This window comes from Agelaius phoeniceus, chromosome 13 (assembly GCF_051311805.1).
Source record: "Agelaius phoeniceus isolate bAgePho1 chromosome 13, bAgePho1.hap1, whole genome shotgun sequence".
Lineage (NCBI taxonomy): Eukaryota > Metazoa > Chordata > Aves > Passeriformes > Icteridae > Agelaius > Agelaius phoeniceus.
This window is the reverse complement of record NC_135277.1, coordinates 1,370,001-1,397,683: the sequence shown is the minus strand read 5'-3', so window position 1 is coordinate 1,397,683 and position 27,683 is coordinate 1,370,001. Positions and strand designations below refer to the sequence as shown.

The window sequence follows — 27,683 nt, the reverse complement described above, 5'->3', positions numbered from 1 at the left end:
ACCTGGGGAATTTGGTGTTATCCAGTAGTTAAGTCTGCTTTTGAAAGTTTGAGCGCGGCGGAGTGGCGGCTGCTTTTTCCAGAAAATGAGGGTTTAACTGCAGTGCACAATCTAAATGCAAAATCCTGGGATGGAAATTTAATTGTGTAAAATGTGCACGAGGTAATTAAGAACAAATTTTAGAACATTTCAGACTATAAAGTCCTCCTTCAGCTCCATCACTGGCGATATTGCCAGCGCTTATTTTCAATTTGCAGTTATGCTGAGAAACATGGAATGTGCCTAAATTAAGAATAAAAGCATCCCCTGCTCTCCAGTGTAACTGTAAATTAAAAAACAACTTGCACAACATCGACAATAATCTAAGTGGGAAACTTTATTGCCTGAGTGTCCTAAAAATATGTTTTGAACTTCCTTCCCTCAGCCACTTTCCAAGCAGGATCCAGACAGAGCTGCTGCTGTAATTTTATTCACAATGTGCAGCAGGCAAGGAAGAAGTGAGCTGGAGGAAGTGATGTGTAAGGGGGGGATGGATTTCTGATTTCCCTTTTCAGTTCTACAATGGCAAATTGCATTATTTCAACAAGTGATTTGAATCTTGGGTTTGTTTATCTGTACCTTAAGAGTATTCAAGAGCAGGTTTTAGTTGCTTTCTAGCCCTGCTTCTGGTGCTCAGTCCAGAGGTTCTTCCTGAATCAACACTTAATCATTTGAAATTTTGATTTTTTTTTAATTAAAAATTTTTGATAGTTTGGTAAAAGTCAGTACACACACGCCCACTGCACCTCTGTTATTCCATAATCTGGGGTTATTTCTCACTTTATCCAGTGCTGGTTTGAAATCTGCTGGTGCATCCCCACCCACCCATCCCCTGGCCAGGCCTTGGGGGAGGCTCTTTCTCAGGACACAACCTCCCTGAGCTGCTTTAATTGCTCTCCTGAGCCACCTCTGTGTTTGAAAAAGTAACTGTTCTAAAAACGCACACCCACACCCCAAAAAACTCCTCCATGGAGCTGCTCCGGGGTGAAATGGGGTGAGAAAGTGTTTTCCTGGCATAATTGTTGGTGATTGATCCCCCTCTCGTTTCTGTTTCCACGCCATTCTGCCACTGCAGGTCACTGGGCTTTTGAGAATGAAGGTTTTTACAGTTCTTGTGTTGGAAAAGAGCTCAAGATCATCAAATCCAACCATTGGGAAGGGATCCGTGGGGAAATGGGAATCAGCTCCCTGAATTTCAGGCATTCCCTTCCCTCCTCAATATCCAGACATAAAACACTGATCAGTTCCCAAACGCACCTAATTTAAATTGGAATATTGTATTTTTGTTAAAGTACCCTAAAAGAGTTGCAGGTTCTGGAGTTTCATCCTTTAAATGCAGAGAAGTTTTGGACAGCGTGTTAATTTGGTAGGTTTTGGTTTTTCCATCCTGCACTGGGCTTGTTCCATGTGTTCCTGTGACTTCTTGAGACAAATGATAGTTTGAAAATCCTTGTGGTGAATCTCTCATCTGTTTGTTGTTTGGTTTGTTGTTTTTTTTTTTTTTAATCTTACTTTAACTGTGACACTTTTTATAAATCTATATCTGCACCCAGAGGTCACTGGTTGGCTGAACTTAAACCGTTTTACTTAGTAAATTTAATTAAGAAAATACAGTGCAACTCATAAGCAAATGAGTTTTTCCTAGTTTTAAACCAAACCACCCTCTCGAGTGCTGATTGCCTCTCTCGACCCCTGGTGATACAGAAACAGGCAAAATTAAAAAGGACATTAAAGCTTCATTAAATCTGAAACACATTTAGTACAGTGACATATCTGCAGGCTATTTCGGGGAAGATTACAGACTCTTTGCTAAGTTTCTTAATTTATAATACCTTGACAATGTTGCAGGGAGGAAATCTGAGCAGATGGATGCAGTGGTGGTGCAGGGGATGCAGAAGTGGCGCAGGAGCTGGCCCTGTGTGTTTCAGCTCTCAGCTTCACTGGGAAATGTTTCTTTTTAACACCCTCCAAAGAACTTGTTGCTGATGCATTTTGGGGTCCTTCAGTGCTCCTTTATTCACTCTGTATTTGTGTCTGGTTCTTTTCCCCATTTTTTCTGCTGCCTTGGAGCCCCTGCTGAGCCTGGGGTGGTCAGTGGGAATGGAAATGCTTTGTTTGGAGTCATCTTTGAGGCAGGGATTGTTTTTCTTAAATAACATCTGCAGAAAGATGCTCTGTGCACAGAACTATCTGCTTGTTCTGTCTGGAGTGTTTCACTGTTCTTCATTGAAAAATCAGAACTTACTCTGCTTCCATTCATGGAAAACTGTTGGACATTGATGGGTTTATTTCTAGACTGTCCCAACAGCACAGCTCTTCAGGATCTCAGATTTCTGCTTGGGGCAGGAGTATGGGGCTCCCAAAAGAGGAGAAGGTGGTAAAGGATGGGTTTTAGTAGCCCCACAACAGAAAATGAAGGGTCTTTGTTGAACTCTGTACCAGCATTTTTCAGGGCCTACCATGACAGTGACCCAAGTGACTTTGCTGAGATGGGAATGATCAGGGAATTCCAAAATGCTTTGGGGTGAAAGGGACCTTCAAGATCATCTGGGCAGGGACACCTCCCACTGTCCCAGGCTGCTCCAAGCCCTGTCCAGCCTGACCTTGGACATTCCAGGGATCCAGGGGCAGCCCCAGCTGCTCTGGGCACCTGTGCCAGGGCCTGCCCACCCTCACAGCCAGGAATTCCTTCCCAATGTCCCATCTGAATCTCCACTTTCCCACTCTGAAGCCATTCCCTGTGTCCTGTCCCTGCCTCCCTTGTCCCCAGCCCCTCTCCAGCTCTCCTGGAGCCCCTTCAGGCCATGCAAGGGCCTGGAGGATTCCCTGGATCCTTCCCTTCTCCAGGGGAACATTCCCAGCTCTCCCAGCCTGGCTCCGGCCCTGCAGCAGCTCCGGGGCCTCCCCTGGACAAGAGTTTTGAAGTCTCAATATTGTGAAAGCTTCATTTAGCAGTACCCCCCAAGAAATTGTTTCATCTGTCTCACCCAGAGGCTCTGGGCTCCTCTCTGGGTTGGTGATGTCTCCCCCCAACAGGAATTTGCTGTTTTTGCTGAGGCTCCCAGGCCAAAGGCTGAGCTCTCCTGGGGCTGGAGAGTGGAAGAACCTGCCTAGTACAAAGAATTTCTCTTGGAATGTTTGTTAGTTATGGCCAGTAGAATATTTTTAGACAACATCCATAAAAATGTTGATTTTGGGACTACTCTGTAATGCCTGAATTAACTTATAAAGCAGCAGGGGCAGCAAATGGAGTTGATATCCTGGAAAAGTGGATCTGGAGGAAGGGTGAGGTTCCTCCTGGGGTGCTGTGGTCTCTCCCCACATCCCACTCAGGTTTGTCACCAACAGGGACACCAAGCTCAGCTCTGTAACCCAGATTTTACCCTGAGCCAGTTAAGGGAGGACTTTGGGAGTAGAGAGCTGCCTGCTCATCACAGATAATTATCAGCAAAGGGCAGCGCCTTGGCCTCCCTGCTGAGGCTGAACTGGTTTCGTTTCCACTCCTGGGGAGCCTGGGCATCCTTGTGAGGGAGACACAAGGGCTGGAGAAACCCAGAAATGCTGGGGAAAATGAGGGGTGAGGGTTGTGAGGGACCCATTCTAAATACAGCTCTTGATGTCTGCAGAATCCCCTTTTTTGCCATTTTCTCTGTTTCTGCCATTATGAGAACTTTTCTCTCTTGAAGGAAATGTGCCTGAATTTGGGCATCAAAGGCTGGCACTGAGGGAAATCCCCAGAAAAATGAGGGGTGATGGTTGTGAGGGACCCATTCTGAGTACAGCTCTTTGTGCCTGCAGAATCCCTTTTTTGCCATTTCCATTTCTGCCATCGTGAGAGTTCAGACTTTTCTCTCCTGAAGGAAATGTGCCTGAATTTGGCACCAAAGGGTGGCACTGAGGGAAATAAAAGGGCTGGAGAAACCCAGAAATCCTGAGGGGTGATGCTTGTGAGGGACCCATTCTGAATACAGCTCTTTGTGCCTGCAGAATCCCTTTTTTGCCATTTCCATTTCTACCATTGTGAGAGTTGAGAATTTTTCTCTCCAGAAGGAAATGTGCCCAAATTTGGGCATCAAAGGGTGGCACTGAGGGAAATCCCCAGAAAAACGAGGGGTGATGGTTGTGAAGGGCCCATTCTAAATACAGCTCTTTGTGCCTGCTGAATCCCTTTTTTGCCATTTCTCCAATTCCTACCATCGTGAGAGTTGAGTACTTTTCTCACTTGAAGGAAATGTGCCCTCCATGCAAATCTCTATAACTAGACAAATATTATTTCCTTTCCCAGCTTGCTCTTGGGAGGTTTCCATATCCTCAGGTAAGATTGTTCATTACTGCTGTTTGCCACTGTGACATTCATTCCTATGTATGAAGGTGCAGAGAGCAATTGTGAACATTTGAGCCACATACAAATAAATCTGTCCTGTTAAATTGAAAAGTGGGAGCTGGAAGGAGTCATTTAGAAGTCTCTATTGATTTTTTTTTTTTCTTTTGCCCCCCTCTTTTTCTCTTCTCCAAACTCTGTTTCCTTTCCCTGGAGACAATGAAAATTATGATGATGGTAATCTTGTTAATTTTGTTGGGAGATTAAAAAATAATCCAGTCGTTACAACATTTTTTTTTGAAGCAGGAAGGTGTATCTGCTCCTTTCCTTATAATTTAATTTTTGATTCCAGTTTTGAATAATGGTATGATGGTGTAAAATCTCCTCAAAAATCGAATGTGAATGGAATACTTAAGGGAGCTTCAGATTCTTCCTTTGAAGAGGACCTAATATTAGTATTTGATGTAAATACTGGTATTTTCTAAGTTTCCACCTGGAGCTGCTGGGACAACTCTTTCCATCTCTGGTGGCAGTGGTTGGGTGGATGCTGATCTCTGCATCACCACGGAATATTTCACTTTCTACATTTAAAAACCCCACGAAGCTCTGAACAAAACAAATCCAGAACTGGCTTTGGCGATTACTCGAAATTCTCATCTCGAGATGGATGTTAGAATTCACAGGAACAAACTGTTCAGCAGTTCCTCCAATTATTCTTTCCAGGGAGAGGGGGGAAAAAAGTGAAGTGTCCAGGGACAAAAATGAATTATTTGAATGTGGTTCTTTATGTTTTCATATGTTTTATGAAGACTGTTCTCTGCATCTTGGTCTCTACAGCTCGCAGTGCCTGGAGGCATGTCTGATTTAAAGGTGGTGTTGGTCTGTGCTCTTTAAGCATCTATTAACTTGCTATTATTATGCAAATAACTGTTGTAATACACATACTAATTTATGCATGGTTAGATTATGCAGATGCCTCACAAACATGGTTATTGAATAATAGGCTGGGACTCATTCCCTCTCCCATTTTTAGAAGCTGTTTTAAGCAAATTCTCCTGACACTTTTACAGACTTGGGAAGGTTTTGCCTGGGTGGAAATACTCTGATTTTTCACTTTTTTTTTTTTTTGTTTCTTCTGCAAAATGTTCACTGGCACCATTTAGAGAATAGACTTGGAATATTTCATCTGGATTTTAAATGTGTTTTTGGAGGGGAGGAGGATTGGAAAAGAAACTTGTGTTGAAGAGCCCTCCATGCATGGGGAGCTCTCTGAGGGTCTCCATGGTCGTGTTTAGGTGTTTTATGACCTAAAATCCAAAGTGGTGAGGGGACAATTCAAAATAAACCTGATTTGAGTGTCAGAGCACGGGGAAAGGAGGTTGGAACGGGCACTTTCCATGTGGTTCCAGGCAAAAATGTCTCCCTGAACTGGGAGCAAACCACGATTGCCAAGTTTAAAGATGCTTTTTGCTGTTCTAATTAAAAAGCAGATCGGGTTTGTGAAAGAATATTTGGCAAGGCAGTAGTCCATGAAATTGTATATATTTTTTAATGCAAAACAGTCGAGGAGGTGAAACTTCTAAAATGTGGCTATTAAGCTTTTCAAGCAACTGCTTTTCAGGAGGGATTTTATGTGAATTTATGTATTTTAGGCATTTGCTGTGCAGGAGAACCCTTGGAAATCTTCTTTGGTTAGGGGGATAATTAATAGGGGGTTTTTAATCTCATTATTTTCCTAGGAAGGGCCTGATTCTGCTCATTCCTTGAGTAATTCCTCCTCACTTCAGTGGGGTTATTCAGGGAATGAAGTTAATCAGTGTGGGGTTCAATTTGTCCCTAAAAACCTCCAAGTTGCTTCCCTGTGAAAATGGAGAGTGTGGCCACGTGGGTGAGAACACCTGAAATTTCCTACAAATGGATGTTTGTCTCCAGCTGCAGCTGCAAAAAATGTCTTTTTTTTTTTTCTTTTTTCTTTATTTTTAAGACACAGACAAATGGTGTGTGTAAATTCAGTTTAAATGAAGAAGATTTATAGGGGGAAATCACTGCAGTGTGGAAATTCAGGACATCCTGCAATCTGCCAGTAAAGCTAAAGGATGATTATTTCATTTTCTGGCCTTTAGTAGAATATTTTCATGGCAGGACTTCCCACATCTTTATTTTATAAGTGTCTATTTTGCTGATTTATTGGTAATTATTTAATCTTTACAAGTCTTATCTTGAAAGCACTTAGAGCAGCTGTTGTATCAGTAAAGTTTCTTACAGGTGTGTTTAGAGTTAATATATAATTATTAACTCTAATTATATTTTTTGTCTCTATATAGAGAATAAAATCTTCATAATCTCAATATTGTCTCAATATACAGAATATAATCTTCATAATCAGCCTCTCACAGCAAAAGGGAGCAATCTGAGCAGGGAAATAACAAATAGTGATGCTCAGAACTGACTTTTCTGCTCTAAAAACTTTGCACAGGGAACTCTTAAGCCCTAAAATGGAGTAAATATCTGAATTTTTGGTGCGTTTCATTGTTTTGGTGTTGGTTTTCCTGTCGTGGTCATGGAATGTGCTTTTGTAAAATATAAAAGTCCCTTTGGAAGTGGGAGGGAGTGATGCTTGTAGGATTTTCCATGGGTACAAAATTAAGTTTTTAAGAGCAAATTCATCCTGGATTTATTTGCACCACTCTGTTAATTAATAAGAATGGTGCTTGTGCTCACAAATACCCTCGAATCAAGTTATTTTCTACATAAACATTAAAAAAAGAAAGGAACCCCTTTTCCAAGGGTGCTGGTCCATTACCCATCCAGCTTTTTAGGGAGGACACACAAGGAAAAGAAGTTTTAAATTTTCCTTTAAAAGTTTCACCTTAATTTACATTATTTTGAAACTGGAAGGAAAAACAGATACCCCAAAAGGCCACAGCACCTTGAATATTTAATTAAATTTAAGGTTGGACCCCCAAAGATCCGAACCAACCTCACAGAGAATCCCAGAGATTGAAATTCCACTAATAAAACCACAATGGGGGCAGTGACTTGTTTATTAGGAGAAAGGAAAGGAATTGCCCACTAAATATTCTCAGCTTGTAGTCAAACTTTGTAGAAAGCAGGGTGTGAAAGGAGGGCCCATCCATTGGGGAAATATTCCAAAGGAGCAGGCGGCGCTCAGCTCCCAGCATTCAGCAGCTGCAGGACCACCACCACTGCATTTAAGAGACTTTCACATTTAGAAAATACAATCCCAGCCTTCTCTTAAGAACTTAGATAAAAATGACCCGTTTTTTTTTTATTTTTTAAAGGAAAAACAGCACCAAAAATATTCCCATCCCTCATTCCACCCCCTCCCATCCCGTGCTTCCCCTTCCCATCCTGCTGCTCCCACTGCTCCCCCCCAAATCTGAGCAAATACTGCCCCTGGTATTGTAAAGCTTTGAATGTTTTCACACCCCATTAATTTATTACTTCTCTTGCCTCATCTTTAAAATTTTTTTCCCCTCTTTTTTATTTTTTTTTCCTCCTTTCCTTTTTTTTTTCCCTTTTTTTTTTTTTTTGTTAAATTCCGACTCCCCGCTGCTACAGCGATTTTCATCTTGTTGTTAATTTTCCCTGCTCCATATGGAGCTCCAGACATTTCACCTGGAGGCTGTACTAGATTTTGCTGTAGCGATCGCACTTCCGGAGGCCAAAACTGTCATTTAAGGTTCCCGGTGCATCTGTCTACGCCAGGCTTTTTTTTTTCTTTTTTTTTTTTTCCTCTTTTTTTTTTTTTTCTTTTCTTTTTTTTTTTTTTTTCCTGGCACCAGGAGAGTGTGAATAACAAATTGGATGCACCTGAGATTCGGATGATTAGTGTGTTTTGTGGAGCTGGGGCGACTTGTAAGCAGATCGCTGTAGGGATGGGGAGGGCTAAAGAGCCACCCCGGGTGAATCCCCCTTTTCCACGCGGGGGGAAAAAAATAATAATAATAATAAATAAATAAAATAAAAAAAAAAATCGGGAGCATCCCGGCACCAAATATTTCATCCTGCCTTGTCATTGATTAGAAAAGAGCCTTTAATTTCATTTCACCCCATGTTGTGATTAATTTGCATTCTTTGTCAGAAGTTAATGGAGTTTTTTATGGTTTGCTCTGAAATCCTTGAAGACGTCGGAGTTGATCTGATGTTTATACAACCGCCAGCGGAATTTTTGCTGTTTGATTGATGGAGAGCTTGATGTTATTCCAAACGGCTTTTTAAGCTGTTTTTAAGAATTATTTGAATAAAATGCGAGCAAGATATTGTTATAACGGCAGAGATTATCTGTTAAAAATCTGTTTCAAATAAAGAACATGATAAGTAGGAAAAAGGAGATCAAAAAGACAGGAGGAGTGATGGACGCGGGAGATGATATTTGTTAAAATAGATCAGCCAGGGATTCAAATAACTTATTTCAAAATGCAGTGGGAGCAAGAGACCTTAATTTAAGGCTCTTTTTTATATACAGAGTTTATTTTTGCAGCAGGAGAAATAACAGGAATAAATTAGGGAAGAATTTAGTCGTAGTTGGATTTTCCCCTTGATTTTTTTTTTTTCTCCCTCTCAGCTTTTTCCCCTTCCTTTTCCCAGCACTGTGAGCACAAACTGGGAGAGACAAGGCTGTCAGAGCTGGTAGTCCAACAAAATGATGACATATCCCTGCTCTCAAGGAGGAGACATCCTTAAATCCCACAGCAAAGGAAGCAGAAGTGGATAATGGGGAATTTTACAGCCCAGGAAAGCGCTCGCTGTGGACCTGCCGTGGCTTTGCTTCCTGAGAAAACATCACAGGGAGGAAAAAAAAAACAAACCCCACAAACCAGTGGAAGCAAACAGCTTTTTGCTCCTCCTGGTAGGGAAAGGTTTGTGCTTTTCCCAGACCCCGGGGTTTGAAAAGCCTGGGAGGGACAATGCAGAACCTTCGGGGCTGGATGCTCAGCTGGGTCCTGCTGCTCCGGGGCTGGGGACAATGAGCCTGCCCCGGCCCTGGGACGCGGCTCCTTCCTCCTGCAGGACACCTTGCCCTTTCTGAAATTATCATCACCGGCATTTTCACTGTTATTCTTTCATTCCTGGTCCCAGAGCTCAGGGGTTTCACAGGATTTCGTTTTTCTCCCTGTGGTTTCTCTCCTCTCCTCAGCCGCGGTCTCTGCGAGTGAGATTTAATTCCAGCTCCGGAAGCTCCCGTGCAGCTTTGCCGTGGAAAATGTGGATTTATTTGCTGTATCTTAGTTTGCTAAATAATTGCCTGCCTTGAAATGAAGTTGCTGCTTTCTGATCCCTGCATTAGCACGGTCTAAGGTTCTTTTTGTTCTCTGCAATCCATACTATTGACCAAATTCGGCCTGGCTTCATTTAAATGGAAGCAGCTTGTCAAGGGAAAAAATATTTAGTTAAAGTTGGGATGCGAAATAACCATTTTAGTGTTGTTTTTTCCATTGGCAGAGGCATCCTTTAAGCATTCATTTCTTTGGGGAGGATAAATTGAGGGTTGTTTACAGCATGTTTCCTGGTAAGAAAGAAATGTTTTGTCTTCCAGATCTATCATTACATGGAACCATTTAAAAGACATTAAACACTGTTCAAATGCTAATGCCAAAATAGTGAATGAAATTGTTGGGTAATATCTTAAATATGATAGATTTCTGCAAATCTTTTTGCTTTTATAATATATTCCAGAAATCACTGGCAATATTTGAAGTCATCTGCTATTGTTTTAAACTCCTCCTAATTTCTTAGCATAGGTTTCACACAGATCATTCCTGATAATTTACTTCAGATACTTTTTGCTTTATTATTTTTTTTTTCTCCGTAGCCAGAAATTAGTTTGAACTTGAATTTGATTTGCCTTTTTAGAAACTTGCTGTGAAATTCGAATTTAGTTTATTTTTCCAGAGGTGCTTTCAGGTCTGGAGAATGGAGAGATTTTAGAAAATTTTTTAAAGGATCTTTTAGGAATCTGAAATATAAGGAGAAAAATTTTATTTCTTTATCTTAATCTTCCTGATATTTTTAAAATGTAAATTTAATGTTTAAATAATATAGTCAAGTGCAGAAATGGAGGTAACCAGTAAAATTTTATACTAAGTTTTAACATAATGATTTTGTAGGAATTTTTATTTTGATCTGAGTATGTTTGAACAGTGGCTTATTGGCTTGGGATTTTGAAAGGCTGATGTGTATTTTTTTAAATCTCTAATCCTAAGAATTCCAGGCAGTCTGAGGGAGCAGGACTCAAATTCATTCCAGGATTTTTTATGTCTTTTGTGGAACAAGGTGAGCTTTGAAGTCCCTTCCCACCCAAACCATTCCAGCTTTCCAAGAAATACTGAAATTCCTGCAGAGGTGTTTTTGCAGATCCAGAAGGATCTCCTGCATGAGTTGGTGGAATGGGAGATGTCCCTGGAGGGCTTGGAAGGAAACTTCTCTCCCAAATCCTGTTCCTGCTGTGAATGCCCATGAAGGAATTGCCTGAATGGGACCTTAAACCTGGGATTGGAGCTTCCCTTAGGCAGAAGGGCTGCAGGGGGATTTGTGTGCCTGGGGTGGCTCAGGTGGCCCTTGGAGAGCCAGCAGGAAATATTGGATTTACTGGAATTTCATCACCATTGAAGACTGGTTTGGGTTGGAAGGGAACCTTCAAACCGTCTCATCCCATCCCCTGCCATGGGCAGGGACATCTTCACTGTCCCAAGGTGCTCCAGCCTGGCCTAGGACACTTCAGGGGTGCAGGGGCAGCGCCAGCAGCACTCAGGCTCTGCTGGCCTGGATGAGGAGCAGTTTCCTCCCAGGAGATGACCAGGGACAATCCCAGTGCTCCTTTGCCCCTTCCCTGGGCAGGGCTGCAGCTGTGGGAGCTCAGAGTGGAGCTGTGGTTCTCAGCAATTGCTGCTCCTCAGGGCTGGGGAGGCACTCATGGAGAAGGGCACAGCAATCCCGGGGTTTGGGCTGTGCCAGAGGCTCGGGAATATGTTCCCACAGGAGTGGGATCATCGTCTCCTCCTCTGCTGGGTGCTGGTTGCTCAGCACAGTGAGGAGCCCCAGCCCCAGATGAGGAGTGAATAATTTTGAGGTCTAGGCAGGTGTTTCCTCATGTCCAGAGTGTCCATTCTGCTGCCAATCCCATGGGAATTTGGGATTCATTCCTGAGAGTGCAACACAGCCCAGTGACACAGGAGAGGATGGTGGTGCCTCAGTGTGGGTAGAGAACTCCCCTGATGAACCCCAATTTTCATTGCTCTGGGTTACTCCCTTTCAGCTGTCCCTGGAATTGTGACATCCGCAGTGATCACAGTTGATTTTGCAGCTCTTCAGAGGAAGATCTGAATTTTTTTTTTAGGTGGCTCAAAAATGAGAGACTTCAGCAATCACAATTCTTACCTGTTCATTTCCAAGCCAGAAGGGACCTGCAGGGGTGTCCTCAGGAGCAGGGACAATCCTGATGGAAATTCATCTGCTGCTCTTCAACTCTGCTGCTGCTGCAGGCTCTCAGCTCCTCAGATTGGTTCCTCTGCTTTGTTCCTTGACAGGTTTTCCCTGCTGCAGGATTGGAGGGCAGTTGTGAGTGGAATGGGCATGGATGCAGGATGGGGTGGTGGTTGTGGTGTCCTTGCTCTGTTTCCAGGTTCTTTGGGTCTCCCTGGACTGTTCTGACTGGTGGGGTTCTCCTCTGAAGAGCTCCCTGGGGCTGCCCAGGCTGGGGCACAGGGAAGGAGGAGGGATCACCTGCAGTGGTTCAGCCTGTCCTTCCTGGACATCCCACCACGCTGTTTGTGGGTTTTTGGGGGGTTGGACTTTGTTGGATCCCTCAGAGGATTCCATGATTTTCTTCCCGCTCGGTTGTGCTCATTTTCCCTCTCCCATGGTGTCCAATAAGTTCTCCTGCTGTTCCTCTCTGTTGTCATTTGGGTGGCACAAAGCAAGATCTGGGTGAAACAAAGCCCAGTTCTTTGTCTGGTGTCTGTTGGGCCATTCTTTGTTCTCCTCACCCACTTTTTGTGGTGCTGGGAGCAAGGCCTGCAGACACAGTTTGGGGTGATGGTTGGACTCTGGCATCTTGGGGACCTTTTCCAACTTAAATCATTCCAAGATTCTCAACAGCAATTTGTTAAATTTGGGGTATTTTCCTTGTCCATACTCCTGCTGACCAAGGAGTTTGTTGTCAGGGTGTTCTGGTTCTACTCTGGTGTAGAAATTCTTGCTGGGAGGAGTTGTTGTCACCACAATCCCTCCAACAGTGTGGAGCTTTCCATGCCCACTTTGTTGAATTGTGTTTCTAAACTCTGGTAAAGAGATTTCTCTGAGAAGTGGCTGCAGTTCAATGGTGGATGAAATAATCTCTTTATATAAATTTGTTTGGAGACCTCGGGGAAAAGCGGCGTAATATAATTGTAAGAATATATTTAATATTAAGGTTGTTGTGAATTGTCTTTTTTATTTTGAAATAATTTTCTTCTTCTTTTTTTTTTTTAATGTTTTGTGACAGTGATTGAAGTTTGCCATTTGCAAAATCCCCAGATGGGGACGGGGAAGGTTGTTTAGCATATCAGGAACAAATTAGGGAGGTCATTCTCACTGGTTTTGGTGCTTTGACTTCTTGCAGAAGTAGCAGCAATTGCAATTTTGCAAGAAATTGTGAAATATATCTGAAGATCATCCTTTAATTCCACAGGAATTGTGGAATGGTGGTGAAGCCCCCATGGAAACCAGAATATTTAGATATTCCTTTACCTTTTATATCAGGGCAGAGCTAAAGCTTTTGTCAGTAGGACACAATGCTAGTTTTTGCTCTTTTGCTCATTTGTGCAGTTGAAAAATAACTTCTGTCTGCTTTTAAAATCCACAGGAAAATAAATGTTGTCGTGTGAAGCCTCCCTTAAAAATCATAACTGTATGATTTGTTGGTAGATGGGTTTTTCTATTAAAAAAAGCCACTAAAAGGAGGCTTGAAAAGCAGTATATATGTAAAGAGAAAATTTGTTAACTGCTATGGGAAGATCTAACCCTGGGTCACCTGCAAATCTCTCAAACAAGAGCTCCAGGGCAAGTCCTAATTCCAGGGAGTAAAAGCGAAAATTAAAGCTGTAGCTGGTGACTCCTCCAAGTTACCCGGGGTGGATTCATTTGAGTTTCCTTGATTGTGCTGGTGCCTGCAACGTGAGAGGGATGGGAGAGGTCTTCTCAGCCACCTCCCGGCCCAAGGATCTCCATGGAGACAGAAAAATAACCTGATGGTCTGTCAGAAGTTGCCTTTCATAACCAGAGGCATTCATTAAATAGGAGATGAAGCAGGAGACAAACTTTGGCATTTTTAACCAACCTGGGGGGCAGAAAAAAAAAGTGGTTTTTTGGAGATTGTGCTTTCTGGAGTGGATTATCCAGGTTCCACTGGTGTTCCATGGCCTGAGAAATACTCTGATAATGGGAATGATTTATGGATCATTTCCCTGTTTCTGCAAATCATGAACTGTCACATGCAGTAGGTAAACCCACGGAAAATACAAGGCAGGTTGAAAAATATCAAATAGCAGAGCTATTTCTGCAAGTTCAGCCTGTTTCAGTGGCTTTTGGAAAGGCTGGAGAAGCTTCTGGGCAGGAGGTGTTGGTGATGGGCAGGGCAGTGCTCAGAGATGGCTGAGGGAGAGCCTTGGTGCTGAGAGGCTAAAAGTGACTTGTTTGAGGGGGAATGATCATGGAATCTTGGAATGCTTTACTTGGGAAAGGATCTTAAAGTTCAGCTGGTTCCTCCCTTGCCATGGCAGGGACGCCTTCCGCCATCCCTGGGTGCTCCAAGCCCTGTCCAGCCTCACCTGGAACATTCCAGGGATCCAGGGGCAGCCACAGCTGCTCTGGGAATTCCATCCCAGCTGGGAATTCCCAATTCCCAATCTCCCATCCATCCCTGCCCTCTGGCACTGGGAGCCATTCCCTGTGTCCTGTCCCTGCCTCCCTTGTCCCCAGCCCCTCTCCAGCTCTCCTGGAGCCCCTTCAGCCCCTGCCAGGGCTCTGAGCATTCCCTGGATCCTTCCCTTCTCCAGGGGAACATTCCCAGCTCTCCCAGCCTGGCTCCAGAGGGGCTCCACCCTTGGAGCATCTCCGTGTCCTCCTCTGGAATTGCTCCAGCAGCTCCAGATCCTGCTGGTGCTGGGTGATGCCAGAGTTGGACACTGGATGTTCTCACAAGGACATCAAATTGTTCCTTGATACTCTCAAAACATGTCCTGCTTCCTTTCACTCTGGGTTTTCTTGTGTCACTATCATTTCACTATTTAAAATTCTTCATGGAGAACATGAAAACACAACAATCTCCTCAATCCCCAAGTCTTTTGGGCATCATGAGGGTTAGGAACACCCCAGGTTTTCCAGCTGTTGAGCTGCAGCTGCTGCACTGGGATCCCTCAAGGTGAACCTGCCTCCAAAACCCCTCATCTCCCAGTAATGCACAAAATCCTGGGGCTTAGGGGAGGAGACAAAAACGGGACAACATTTTCTGAGGAGCCCTTTTAAAGCAGCTGTTAATGCTCAGGAAAGCTGCTGCTCCCCTTTTCCCTGAACTGTGGGCAAGAGGAGAAGCCCCGGCCGTAAAGTTGTCGGCGCTCGACTTTGGTTTATGGTGGCTGAAGCTGCCCCGTAATGGGAGCTGGGAAAAAGGTAAACAAGATGGTTTTAGCAGTGCTTGGAGCTGCCCTGTAATGGGAGCTGGGAAAAAGGTAAACAACGTGGTTTTAGCAGTGAAAAATCTGCCTAATATAAACACAGCAAAGTTCAGCCCCGCTCCCGAGTTGAAAAATACGGCTGCAGCTTTGTGGAGGGAAGGGAGGAGCAGAGCGCGGCCTCAGCAGCCATTTATCCAAGGCAGGGAGAAGAGGTAATCCATCTAGCTGGGGAGTCTCGGTGGCATTGCAGAGAGGAGAGCACAGGAGCTTTATTTAATTGAGAAAATGAATCAATTACAATGATGTTGCATCATCGGATGCGAGGGAAGCGGCGGCGATGTCGTTACACCGGGTAACAGTGTTAAAAAGTAATTGAGTGTCTTAAGCGTTTTGAATCAATTCCAGGTAGCGGCACAGCCACCTCAATGCAAAATTTATGAAGATGATCTCCAAATAATTTGTTGCCATCAGAATTGTGTAATAAAGGCTGGTAACGACGTGTGTGGGAGCGGGGCCGCGGCTGGGCCGGGCTCCGGGGGAGCCGCCGGTGTCACGGGGAGAATTCCCTAACACTGGGATTTGTGTTGCTTGATTTTTCATTAGGAGGGCTGAGTGCTTTTATTAGAAATGATATTTTAAATCTTGCTCTGAAATTGGATGTAATCATGCCCATGTTGGGGCCGCTCCGTGTGACCCCACCTCGATTCCTTTCCGTGACAAGAGCTATTTTTCCAGGAAGGAAATGTGACTGATGATCTGTTTGGCTAAAAACTGTTCCTGTGCTCTAATGTAAAGAAGCTCCAAATCATCCCTATTGAATAAGCTCAGTCTATTTTGTCATTTAACATCTGGAAGTGAAGTAGGGGAAAAAAAAGAAGGGTTTTTATAGCCACGGAATATTTCACTTATTAACAAAAGCAGCAGATTTATTCTGTTGAATTGTAATAGATGGAGATTGACGATTAAAAAATATAATGGGCTGCTTCTGCCTATTTATTATTGTATTTTCTCCTTGGAAAAAACAGAATTATACTCAGGAACTTTGTGTGCTGCTGATACACTAATAAGAGACTTGAGCAGCTATTTCCTTGGTGCTGGTCTTCACCCTCCTCTCTATCCCATTTACTGCTGGAAAAGTGTTCCTGGGGGATCCTGGCCCTGCCTGGGGATGGGGAAAGAGCTCCCAAAGCTGCTGGGAGCCCAAACAGTCATCAAATCATCATCCTGGCAGCAGTGAGGGAGAGGATGGGATGGAAGGGGCAAGGCAAAGGAAGGGGGTTAGGCAAGAACATTTTCACTGAGGATCCTGTTCTGTTTGCATCAGGATTGTGTTGGGTTGCCAACAACTTTGTGTGTGCTGGGGAAAAACAGGTGATTAATTGCCCCAGCCATTAGAAATGGGGTGCATTGGGAAGTGCTGGGAGAGCAGCACCCCAAAATTCAGTGTTTTACACAAAATGCCTGCTCTGTGCTTTGTGTTTCGTTCTTTGTGTTGGGATCCTGCCTTTGTTTCCTTTTTTCATCCAGGGGAATGTGGGTCAGGAGATTTTGCAGCTCTTGAAGCAGCGGGAGGGTCTGTTACTGCAAACTCTCCCCCAGGTTGTCCAGAAATTCAGAAAGGCTCGGAGATAAATCTTCCTTTTCAGTTTAAAACAACACAAAGTTCACCAAACTTCCCCATCTCGTAGATGGTGGTGCTCTACTCAGAGTCCAAGGAAAACTGGATAAAAAACTTGGGGAAAAGTGGAGTGTTAGAGGCTTTCCTGAGCAGCAGTAGATACTTCAACCACATAATTAAAGTTTTCTTCACAAAAAAGGGATTGTGAGCAGAGCCTGGCAGTAATCCAAAATTCTAATTTCTGACTATGATTTAATTTCAATTTTAAATAAATCGGTTTTTAATTTAAAAAGAGTGAGCTTCATAACATTAGCAATGATTGCAACATTAAGCCCAGTGTTCACAATCTAGCAATATAAAACATTATTTATATCTGAATCGTAAACAGCCTTTTGAAATGGATTATGGTTTTTCTTCCTATTCTAATACAACCTGGAGGGTACTAAAAAGTGTTGTGTGAAATTAACATTCTGCTGACTTTCGCCTATAAATGAGAAGCGAGCTATTAACATTTGTGTATTTTCATTATGTAAATTGTGTTAACACATGCCCACAAATTGCCACCAGCGATGCAATAATTTTCTCTCAGTGATCATAATGTGTCCAAGTGAGTCATTTTGATTATGACATGCTAATTACATATTGTCTTTTTTCAGATTCAGAAAAACCAGGGATCTTTAATGGTAAGCTTTATGAGTTCAGAAAAAAATTCACTTTTCTTTTTCCTGATGGCTGCTCCCTCTGCATGCTTGAATGCCTTGTTTTAAACTTAGCAAATTGCATTTTGAAGAAAATGCAAACCTTTAACTGCCTGTATTAGATTAGGTACCATTAGAAATAATAGAACATCCTGAGCATCAATGTTTTGATAAGAGTTTGCTGCCGTTGATTAATCTTGCTATATTTTATTGCATTAATGATTTTTTCTTTCCACTCCACTGTAAAGATATTGCATATAGTCTAATACTTTTTTTTCCCCCTCTCTCCTTGCCATTGCAGCCTCTCCAGTTATTGCAGTGCATTGTTGATGAGGTGAGTCGTCGTCTTATGTGCTTTCACTCCTAAAGTCATTCCTAATGGAGTGGAAAGCTTATATTTTGTTTCCTAATGAAGCACAATGCCCAACATCCTCCCCAGCACAAGTTGCAGCTCGGAGCTCTCACACATGAACTGGCCTGGTCCCACTCTCTGCTGGCTTTCTGCTCTAAATATTGAGTTTATCCAAGATTTGGGTGTCTCACAGGGCAGGGCTCGGAGCTGCCGGGGTCCTGGAGCCTCAGCCCAGGAGTGGGAGCTGTTCCTCTGATGGGCTGGGACAGGGACAACCAGATCTTCCAGGTGGGCGTGTTAAAGGAGGTTTTGATGGGTAAAAAGGGCGTTTTAACAAGGAGGGAAAATGAGGGGTAAGCAGGAGAGTACCTGAATGCCATTCAAACATTTTTATTCAACCAGAAGGCCACAATAAAATACTGGGATGCAGGAGATGCAGGTGGGAGCAGGAGACTGGATTTCAATGGCAAAACATCTCATTCCTGGACTGAAACACTCCTTGCATCTCCCACATCCTTCCCCAGCTGAGCTGTAGCAGGAGCCCAGCTCTGAACAATGAGGAGATAGCTGAGGGCAGACCTCTGTCTTCTAAATACTTGAAAAATACTCCAGAATCCTTGGAAAAGTGGGATTTATTCCTCCCTGAGAAAAGCAGCTCAAAGCCAAGAGACTGAAGTCTCTTTCTTTAATAACTGTATCACCACTTGGATCCTTTGTAAAAGGCTGCAAATGGCGTGCTGCCAAAAAAACTGGAGTTGGCTTCATTTTTAAAGTTTATAAGGTGGTACTGCTAATGAGGGAGTTCCATCAGGAAAAAAGGAGACACCACTCACTAAAGACTTGCCTCAGCCTCCAGCAGGAGGTCAAGTTTTCCCAGTCTCTCTTTGCCCTAGCTCTTGGTGGAGATCTGGTTCTTCAGGTGCTTTTTAGGGAATTCTGTTTCTTTACCCTCTTCCATCCATCATTGTTCCTCTTGCGCACACCTTTGGTTGGGGTGTGGATATTCCAGAGCACCAGAGGTGTCATTGCCACCAGCAAAAGGCCCTCTCCATCCTCCAGGGTCAGCTAAAGGCAATCATGTGCTCTGCTGCTGCACAAATCCCTTTTAGATGGGTGCTGCTGCCTGAGTCTGAGCTCACTGTTCTAAAGCACAGCCCCGAGGAGCTCAGATTGGGGTAGATTATTGGACTTGATGATTTTAGGGATCTTTTCCAACCTAAAGGATTCTGTGGCCTTCTGGCAGCTTTCACATCTCCTCAGGATCAGAACTGCTCCGCTCTTCTCACAAAAACTTCAGCCAGGGAACTTTGTGCAGGCTGTAAATATCCCAGGTACCTTCACCAGTGGCATTTTGGTATTTTTTAGAATTTTTTATGTTCCACAGCAAGTGAAGTCAGCGTTCTCCTGAGGTGGTGCTCAGTGTGGGCTGTTGAAGCTCCAGGTGGCAGAGCACAGCTCAGCTGAAAGTTCTTTAAGCTCCGCTCGCTTTGGTTTGAACAGACTTGATGTCAGAATGGGAATATTCGGAATTAGAAATCCTGGTTTTGCAAGACTGATTATTCTGGGTCAGATTTTCCCCTTGGCTCCAAGGAGGTCTCAGAATTCCCTCAATCCTTCCTCTGGATCCAGGGAAAACTTCAGAGCCTGATGCAGGAGAACCTAGAGATGTTTTAAAGTGATGAAATGGAGACCTTGACTCTTTCTGGTTTTATTTCTGGCTTATTGTATTGGTAGTGATGGGATTTGGTAGAACTTGCACCAAAACACAGCAGGAATCCAAGCTAATATTAATTCATAGGATTAATTAATTCAGCTGCCCAGAGGAGCTGTGGCTGCCCCTATCCCTGGAAGTGTCCAAAGCCAGGTTGGATGGAGCTTGGGGCAACCTGGGATAGTGGACACTGTGGAATAAAAATTCCTTGGGAATTTTTAGGTTTTCTGCAGCAGTGAGATTTTTGGAGCTGGTTTTGAACTCTTAGTGAAATACATGAAACACGATGGGTCTCTTTGGCAGTTTGAGAAGTGTATTTGTTGGTTTTCTAGGACTTCAGTTGACTCACAGAAAGGATGAATAAGCCATTTGAGAAGCAGGAGAATTGAGCCCAAACCAGCCAGGCACGGTGGCTCCTCTGAAATCACAGCAAACCGTGCCTGATGGGTTGTGTTGAGAAATGATCTTCTGGGGCTGCTAATGGCATCGGGGCTGGGATTATTTTTTAATGGCAGAATTAGTGAGTAGCATTGTGTGGATGGGATCAGTGTGCCTGCCAGAACCTTTATTTTTTACCATGTGGTGCCTTAGAGTGAGCTCTGATCCAGCTCCAAATAAGCCACGCTCGTTTAAGCACCAATCCTAATTGGAGCAGCATCTCCCACCATGACAAGATCCCTGCTCCTGGCCCAAAGATGGGATGGACTGGCTGTTCATGGAGTTCCTCCTGCCACAGCCAGCAGTAAAGGCAGGCTGCTGTTGTTTGGGATGCTGGATATTCCAGCACCGGGCTGAGTTTGTCTCCAGCTCCAGGAAATGTGACACGGATGATTCCCGTTGGGAAGGACACTCCTTGCTGGTTGTGCGAGCCTTTCCGGAGCACTCCACGTGAGGGATGGAGAGGGGCTGGAAGCAGGAGCCTGCCTGGGAAGTTGTCCTGGATGTGGCCCTGTTGTTCATGGTGGCACAGCCAAAAAACCTGCCATGGAAGGAGATTGTGCTTCCAAAGCAGTAGGTGCAGTTTCAAACAATTCCTAAAAGTTTTTGTTGTTGGAATCCGTTCCAGATACACAAAAAGAGTACCAGGAATTGGGAATGCAAACCCCAGAGCCCCAGGAGCAGCTGAGGGAGCCTGGAGCAAAGGAGGCTCAGGGGGGCCCTTGTGGCTCTGCACAGCTCCTGCCAGGAGGGGACAGCCGGGGGCATCGGGCTGGGAACAGGAACAGGGACAGGAGGAGAGGGAACGGCCTCAGGCTGGGCCAGGGCAGGTTTCGTTTGGATATCTGGAAAATCTTCTTTGTGGAAAAGGTTGTGAAGCAGTGGAGCAGGCTGCCCAGGGCAGTGGTGGAGTCACCATCCCTGGAAATGTTAAAAAAGTGGGGATGTGGCACCTGGGGACAAGGTTCAGAGGTGAGTGTGGAGGTGCTGGGTTGGCAGCTGGACTCAGTGACCTTGAAGGTCTTTTCCAGCCTTGACCATTCCATGATTCTGGTTGCAGATTGGGTACAAAGATCCCAAAAGCCCAAACCCAGGAGCTTTGTGGTTTTCAGCATTCCGGCTTCCCATCCTTTGGATCCCATGGCTTTAGAGGTGTCTGCTCTGCATCTGGAGAAGGCTGGACAGACAGAAAGCTGGAAGACATCCTGTAGGGTCCTTTAAATATTCCTTAAGCTCTGCAGGGCTGTTTTGTTTAACCTTTGTGTAGTTGGAGTGTCCCTTCTAGGAAAGCAATTCCTGCCAGGCCCTGGAGCACTTTGGGCTCCAGCTCTGTAGTTAAACATCAGCTCTGCTTTCCAACCTTTTCTTCTTCCTCACCTGAGAGAAATTAATTTTGGTTTCAAAGGTGCCGTGGTTTGTCTCGCTGTAATTGTGATTTAAGTGTTGCTTTTGGTTTATTTGTTTTTAATTGTATTGGATAAGGGAGGAAAAGAACTGGATTTTTGCAGTTTTAAATGATTGTGTTATTCCAATTCCATCAGAAGCTTGGGGAGGGGAGACTTCCAAGAGCAAATCCCGGGTTGTACAAGCAAGAGGCAGCATTGCAAAACCTGCCTGGTTGAACAAGCCAGGCAGAAATTGAGAAGAAAAATTAATTAGTTGTCCTCATGAATCCTTACCCTGATAGCTTCATGAGTAAGCAGAGAAAAGCTTTCCATGAGTTTCTTGAGCATTTCTGTGAAGTGCCCCCACAGAGATACTTGGTCTCACAAGACTGCAGTTTAATCTAGCTCAAGGACTTTCCAAACTCCACAAATCAAAGACCTCTTTTTTTTCCCTTTTTTTTTTTTTTTTTTTGTCTCTTTTTAAATCCTTACTCCAGAAACATTTAAGAGCTGGTGGGGTGTTAATGCTGAGCTGTGAAGCATTTCAGTGTCAATATGTTTTCAGATTTTCCTATGGAAAAAAATTAACTTGCACTTAATCCATGTTTCCTGTATAGTTGTTCCTATTACCTTTTTTTAAAAAAATGTAGTTAAATATACCTCTCTATTTATTGGAATAGCCTTAAAAATTCCCAGGATGTTCAGCTTGATCAAATAACATGAGGAGGGTTCCTGAATTCCTTCACCTTAATGAATCCATGCTGCATTTGCTCTTGCTGTAAATGCAGTAAAAAAACTCCACAAGGCTCAGAATTAAACAAGATTTAATTTCTTTTCTTTGGGAATTTTTCTTTAGATTCTCAGGTATTGATTTAAATGTAGGAAACCTGGAAATTCCTGGCGTTTTGGAGATTTCCATAGGTTATACATGTGTGTGTGCTTACCCAAACCTACAGTAATTTGTTTTGTGGATAAGCTGGTTTAAGGAATAGTTTTATGGAGACAGAAACTGTGACCTTACCAGTGTCTGAGATTCAGAGACTTCTACAGGAACAAGGTAAAACCACAGGTAGGAATTGCTGAATAATTACCTTTAGACCAACCTGAGCAAGAACCTTCCCAGGAGAACAAGCTCATTTAATGGTTCCTAAAACTCAATCTTGTGGATGTCAATGGTCATGCTTGATTATTTGCAGCGGTGTTTTATGAAAAAGCAATAAAAATGCACCGGGAGGGTGCAGGGGAGGAGAGGGAACAACAAATGGGTTGAGTTTTTTGCCAGGTCCCCTCGGTGTGGCTGTGTGTGTCTGGCTGCCCAAACCTGCCGTGCTCTGCTGCCTGATGAGCGACAGGAGAGGGAGGAATTCTTGGCTTGTTGGAGAGAAAAAGCAATTACACTTGTGGTGGAAGGAAGGATTAACCTGTTTTTGCAGGCCCTGCAGAGGCACAGAGCCTGGCTGATGCCTTTTTGGGACTACCGAAAAACAGAGGCCAGACAAAAGGAAGGGGATAAAAATCAGTGATGTTTATTGAAGGGCCTTCAGGTACATTTAGGACATTCCTGTACCCAAAAATGGACCACCAAAAATGGAGGTTTTCGTACTTTTGTACGTTAGTCCATTTGCATATTGGGGTTAATCTCCCAATTACAGCTTCAGGTAATGAAGTCATTTACCCCAAGTTTTCTCCCTCCAACTCACTTTTGTTTCCATCTCCTGGGTGTGAGGCAGTGAAGTGTCTTTGATTGCCAGCCCTGGAGAGGAGTTGTTGTGTCTGACCAAAATGGGAAAGCAGCAGCTCACACTGAACATGGAGTTTTGAGTTATACACTAAAGAATTGCAGGATTATAAATGCATGAAAAATATAAAAGCTAAAATCCTAACATTTTAAAATATAAAAAGCTAGAATTCTTAAATATATATATATATATAAAAGCTAAAAATCTAAGCTATCATGGCAAGGAGAGGAAGTGCCACGTCCCACACTCTGGATTATTCCTGCTCTCAATCACTTCTTTCCTGCCTTTTTCTGGGCTCTGAAAAATATTCCCCAGTAGCTACAGCCAGATAACCCCAATCTCCACTGAGGGATATTAGCCAGGAGCACCCAGCCATGTTCCCAGCAGAGGAATTCTGCTGTTCCCAGGAACTGGGGGAGCAGCCGGCTGGAAGAGGAGCTGCTCCTCAGGAGGGTTGAGGTTTTGAGGTAGGAAGAGGAGCTCAGGAGGGTTGAGGTTTTGAGCTAGGCTGTGTTTTGGGGATGAAACATTGGCCTTTGAACCTGGCCTCTGCCCAGCTCCAGCTCCGCAGACAAACGAGTTTCCTGTGCGCGCACAGCTTCACACCGAGGTGCCCCCACGGATCATTTGTCACTTCTGGCACCTGCTACTGAGAGAAGAGCAGGAGGTGCAGAGATGTAATCATCCTTCACCTTCCTGCCCGGGGTGGGAGCCGAGCAGGAACAATCCAGGAATTCTTTCAAGTCCGGGCCTCGGAGCCACCTCCAGCCACCGCTGGCTGCTGCCAACTTGTTACTTGTCAGAAATCCCCTGCATTAGGGCTGCTCAGGCCTTTTGAAGTAGATTGGCTGGAAAGGCAGAAATAGATTTTTTTTGTTGTTGTTTTATACAGAGGTATTGTTTTAGGAATGCTGTGGAAGAAAGTTGTAAGAGTAAATCAAAAGTCAAGCTTTGATTTTGTTTTTTATATAGAGAGTGGGGGTTTTTTTTAGGAATGTTGTGGAAGAAAGTTGGTCTGGAAGGAGTAAATCTAAATTGGGAAATGTATTTTATTTATGTATGTACAGATATATATAAATTTTTTTTGTGGAAGAAAGTTCTAAGTGTAAATCAAAAGTCAGGCTTTGATTTTGTTTTTTATATAGACAGTGGGGTTTTTAGGAATGTTGTGGAAGAAAGTTGGTCTGGAAGGATTACATCTAATTTAGGAAATGGATTTTATTTATATATGTATAGATAATTTTTTTTTTTTTTTTTTTTTTTTGTGGAAGAAAGTTGTGCTTGTAGGAGTAAATCTGGGTTTGTACAACATTGTCATTGACTGCTCTCGTTGTAGCCAAAGACCATTCACTTAAGAGTTGATCCTGGTGATCCTTATGGTTCCCTCCAACTCAGAATTTTCTGGGAGCTACAGTGCATTTACTACCTGTAATTACACCTGCCAGCATTTCTGGTGCATCTAAAACTTATTCTTCTAAAAAAAAAAAAAAAATTAAAAATCACTATTTGGCCACAAAACGAAATGCAGCTACTACAGAAAAGTAAATACATTTTTCAAAAGCTTTAGTATGAGAGAAGCATAATAACTCTTTAATCCTCGAGATTCTGGGGGCTGAAGCGATAAGGCAGGAGGGCTTTGCAGAGCCCAGGCATTATTTCTGCAGTGCTGCCATTTCAGCACCCCGGGAGGAGGCAGCCCAGGAGCCCAGAGGAGCCGCTCGTTGCACAGGCAGGGAGCACCAGGGGAGCCCCAGCCGAGAGGAGCTGGGCTTGCTTTGCTGGCTTCTGGTAACTTCCCTCCTGTGGCCCTGGAGCCACAGGACCATGGCAGCTCCTTCTGCACAAGCAGAGCTGAGGGGAAGGGTTGAACAGGAGCGTTTAACCCTTCCCAGAGCAGCAGGAACAAAAACCTGCTTGGTTTAGGGCAGCCCCTGCTGCAGCAGGATGGGCTGGTGACAGTTGTCCATGGTTCCATCTGTGGGGCTGAGCAAAGTGGGTTTGATCCCAAGTTTTCCATCACCACCCTGATGGCATCACTCCAGCTTTTCTCCTGTTCCCTGGCCCGCTGTGCACAGCTGGTTTGGAGAAATCAGAGGTTGCTCTTTTCTTCTCCTGCAGCAGATCCCAGTGGTGGAAATGTTCCTTGGATGTTTAGGGAAAGCTGTAATTCCTGGTTTTCCACTGAGGGAGGTGGTGGCATTTCTCCTGCAGAAGGATGTGATAAATTTCAGGCATTTAAATACGTTCTGAGAAATATTTCACTCTCAAGGAATTGTGTGGTGGGTAAGGCCCCTGAAGGTGTGGAAAGCCTGAGGGTTTTTGGTGTTTGTTGCCAGTCAGGAATGACTCCCAAATTTCATTGACATGAGAGTGTTTCCAAAACACAGTAAGCAGCTCCAAACTGTATCTGTTGAATTTTCTTCTTGAAGTTATCCATGCAAACCTGCAAACTGGACAGGAAAGGGAGGAAGGTGCCTTATCCATGTTTATTTGTGGATTTTCTGGCCATTATTTATTTCCTGAGCCTCAGGAGCATCTGTGCCACTGCTCTGCTTAGGGAGAGCAAACAGAGCAGGAGAAGTTCCAAATAATCAATTGGAGGAGTAAGTGAGAATAATGCTGGGATCTGTAATTCAAGCTCATATTGCAAAGGTTCCAAAGGATTGGCTTCTAAACTTGCTCTTAGGTGGTTCTTTCTTCCTTTGTTCAGACCTGTGAGGAAAAAAAGGAAGATCCAGATCCTGATGTTATTGCTGCCTTTAGAAGAGTGGGATGCAGGAGGGATTGTTCAGTGTTCTCACTCTCAGGTCCTCATTTAGATAATGTGGCTTCCCCTGACTCCAGGGAAGTCAATAAGGTTTATACCAGAGCCCTGGCACTCTATAAATTAAATATTAGGAGCAGTGTTTGAAGTTTAAAGCCCTCCCTCCTCCTCCAGCTCGGATTTTCTGCCGCTGTGCTTTTGTCTTTCTGCCTGAGCACCTTGCTGACAAGTGCTAATAACAAAATGCCAAGAGAGGGTCCAGTCGGAGTTACCACCCATTAAACATTCTGAACTTGTCCTTTTGCTCATAGATTGTGCATAATTAATAATTAAACGGTTGCAGTTGTAATGGGTTGACCTCCTTGAACTGTTCATTATTCACAAGGCAAAGGCATCACTCAAACTTTTTTCCTCTTGCCCTTCCCTCACTCGGTGTGCACAGCTGGTTTGGAGAAATCAGGGGCTGCTCTTGTCTTCTCCTGCAGCAGATCCCAGACATGGAAATACTGCCTGGATCTTCTCCTGCAGCAGATCCCAGCTGTGGAATTATTCCTTGGATCTTCTCCTGCAGCAGATCCCTGCTGTGGAATTATTCCTTGGATCTTCTCCTGCAGCAGATCCCAGCTGTGGAATTACTCCTTGGATCTTTTGCAGCACATCCCAGTCATGGAAACGTTGCTTGGATCATAGGGAAGCAGCCAGTCCTGGGAATAATTTTCCATGGGTCCTTAGAACCCTTTGTGTCCTCACTGCCATTTTGGCATCATCCCCAGTATTGAGGTCATTATGGCACTGGTCAGAAGCCATGAAAAGGAAAGAAGCTTTTCCCAATCAAAATTGAAAAGATCTGTTCCTCACTCCTTTAAAATCTTGGATTTCTGCTGTCTTTCCCTCTATAGTGTGAATTCGTTTTATAGGTGGGCAAATCGGGCAGGTCGCTGGGATGCAGCAAATGTGACCATATCCCATCACTCAGGCTGGGTACAGATGTGTAGCTTTACTTTATTTCCCTTTATTCCCATCTCTTGGAGTGTCAGACAACATCTGGGAAACCTCAGGATTCACAATAACCTTTATCCTGGGCTTGAGCAGCCTGGTCTAGTGGAAGGTATCCTCAATATTCAACCTTGGTTTCCTTGAGCCTCCCAAAAGGCTTTGCAATTTTCAGGCAAATATCTGATAAATCTGTGCCCACTAAAATCTGGAATGCTCCATCTCCTTTCCATCCTGAGATCCAGAGTGTGTTCATCTCCACCCTTCCCCACCAAATCTTCTCCTCAGCTCCTCAGAGCAAACCAGCCCAGATGTGGCCATGGCCAGCAGATGAAATACCTGAATTAAACAGAAAAATACGTCCTAAAAATGGGGGAAAAAATAGGATTTAACCTTTACTTCCATCCAGCTAAAATTCTCTTAGGCAAGAGCCCCTTGTCCCATGGCTGTGCTGCAGGACAGGAGCTGCACAGTCCAGGTTTTTATGCTGATGTTGGAACAACTTCTCCCTTTGCCTGGATGAGCCCAGAGGGTTTGGAATAGCCACAGTGGGACGCTGGTGGCTCCAGAGCAGCTCATCGGCTTCTCCTCCCCTCTCCTAATGAGCTTTCTCTCCATTATGGGCCCGTCATCTCTTGTGAATGCAGAAATTATCACCTCCCAAATGAGTGTGAAGTGCTGGATGCCCATCCCGATGATCCTGCAGCTTGGACTGAGCTGAGCTGGCAGCCCCTGGGAGGGATGGATGGTTTGGGAAAAGCTCCTCACTGGCATTTCAGTTAAAATAAACTGCGGGGGTGCCTTGCTGGGTACAGCCAGTTCCCCAGAGAATGGTGTCCCACGGATTCTCTGTCTGGAGCATTTCCTACCTGTCCCTTTTGGGTCCATCCCATGGATTCTGTGTCTGGAGCATTTCCCGCCTGTCCCTTTTGGGTCCATCCCATGGATT

The 27,683-nt window shown here is 44.1% G+C and overlaps 1 protein-coding gene across 1 annotated transcript in view; it reads left to right on the top strand.

The window, feature by feature from the left end:
* MAP2K5 (mitogen-activated protein kinase kinase 5) overlaps positions 1–27,683 on the top strand; it is a 120,037-nt gene that overhangs the window by 70,552 nt on the left and 21,802 nt on the right. Inside the window, exons 17-19 of the mRNA XM_054641924.2 lie at positions 4,325–4,354; positions 17,311–17,337; positions 17,654–17,686. Of these exons, the coding sequence (XP_054497899.1) occupies positions 4,325–4,354; positions 17,311–17,337; positions 17,654–17,686 (90 nt within the window). The remainder of the gene's footprint in view (positions 1–4,324; positions 4,355–17,310; positions 17,338–17,653; positions 17,687–27,683) is intronic.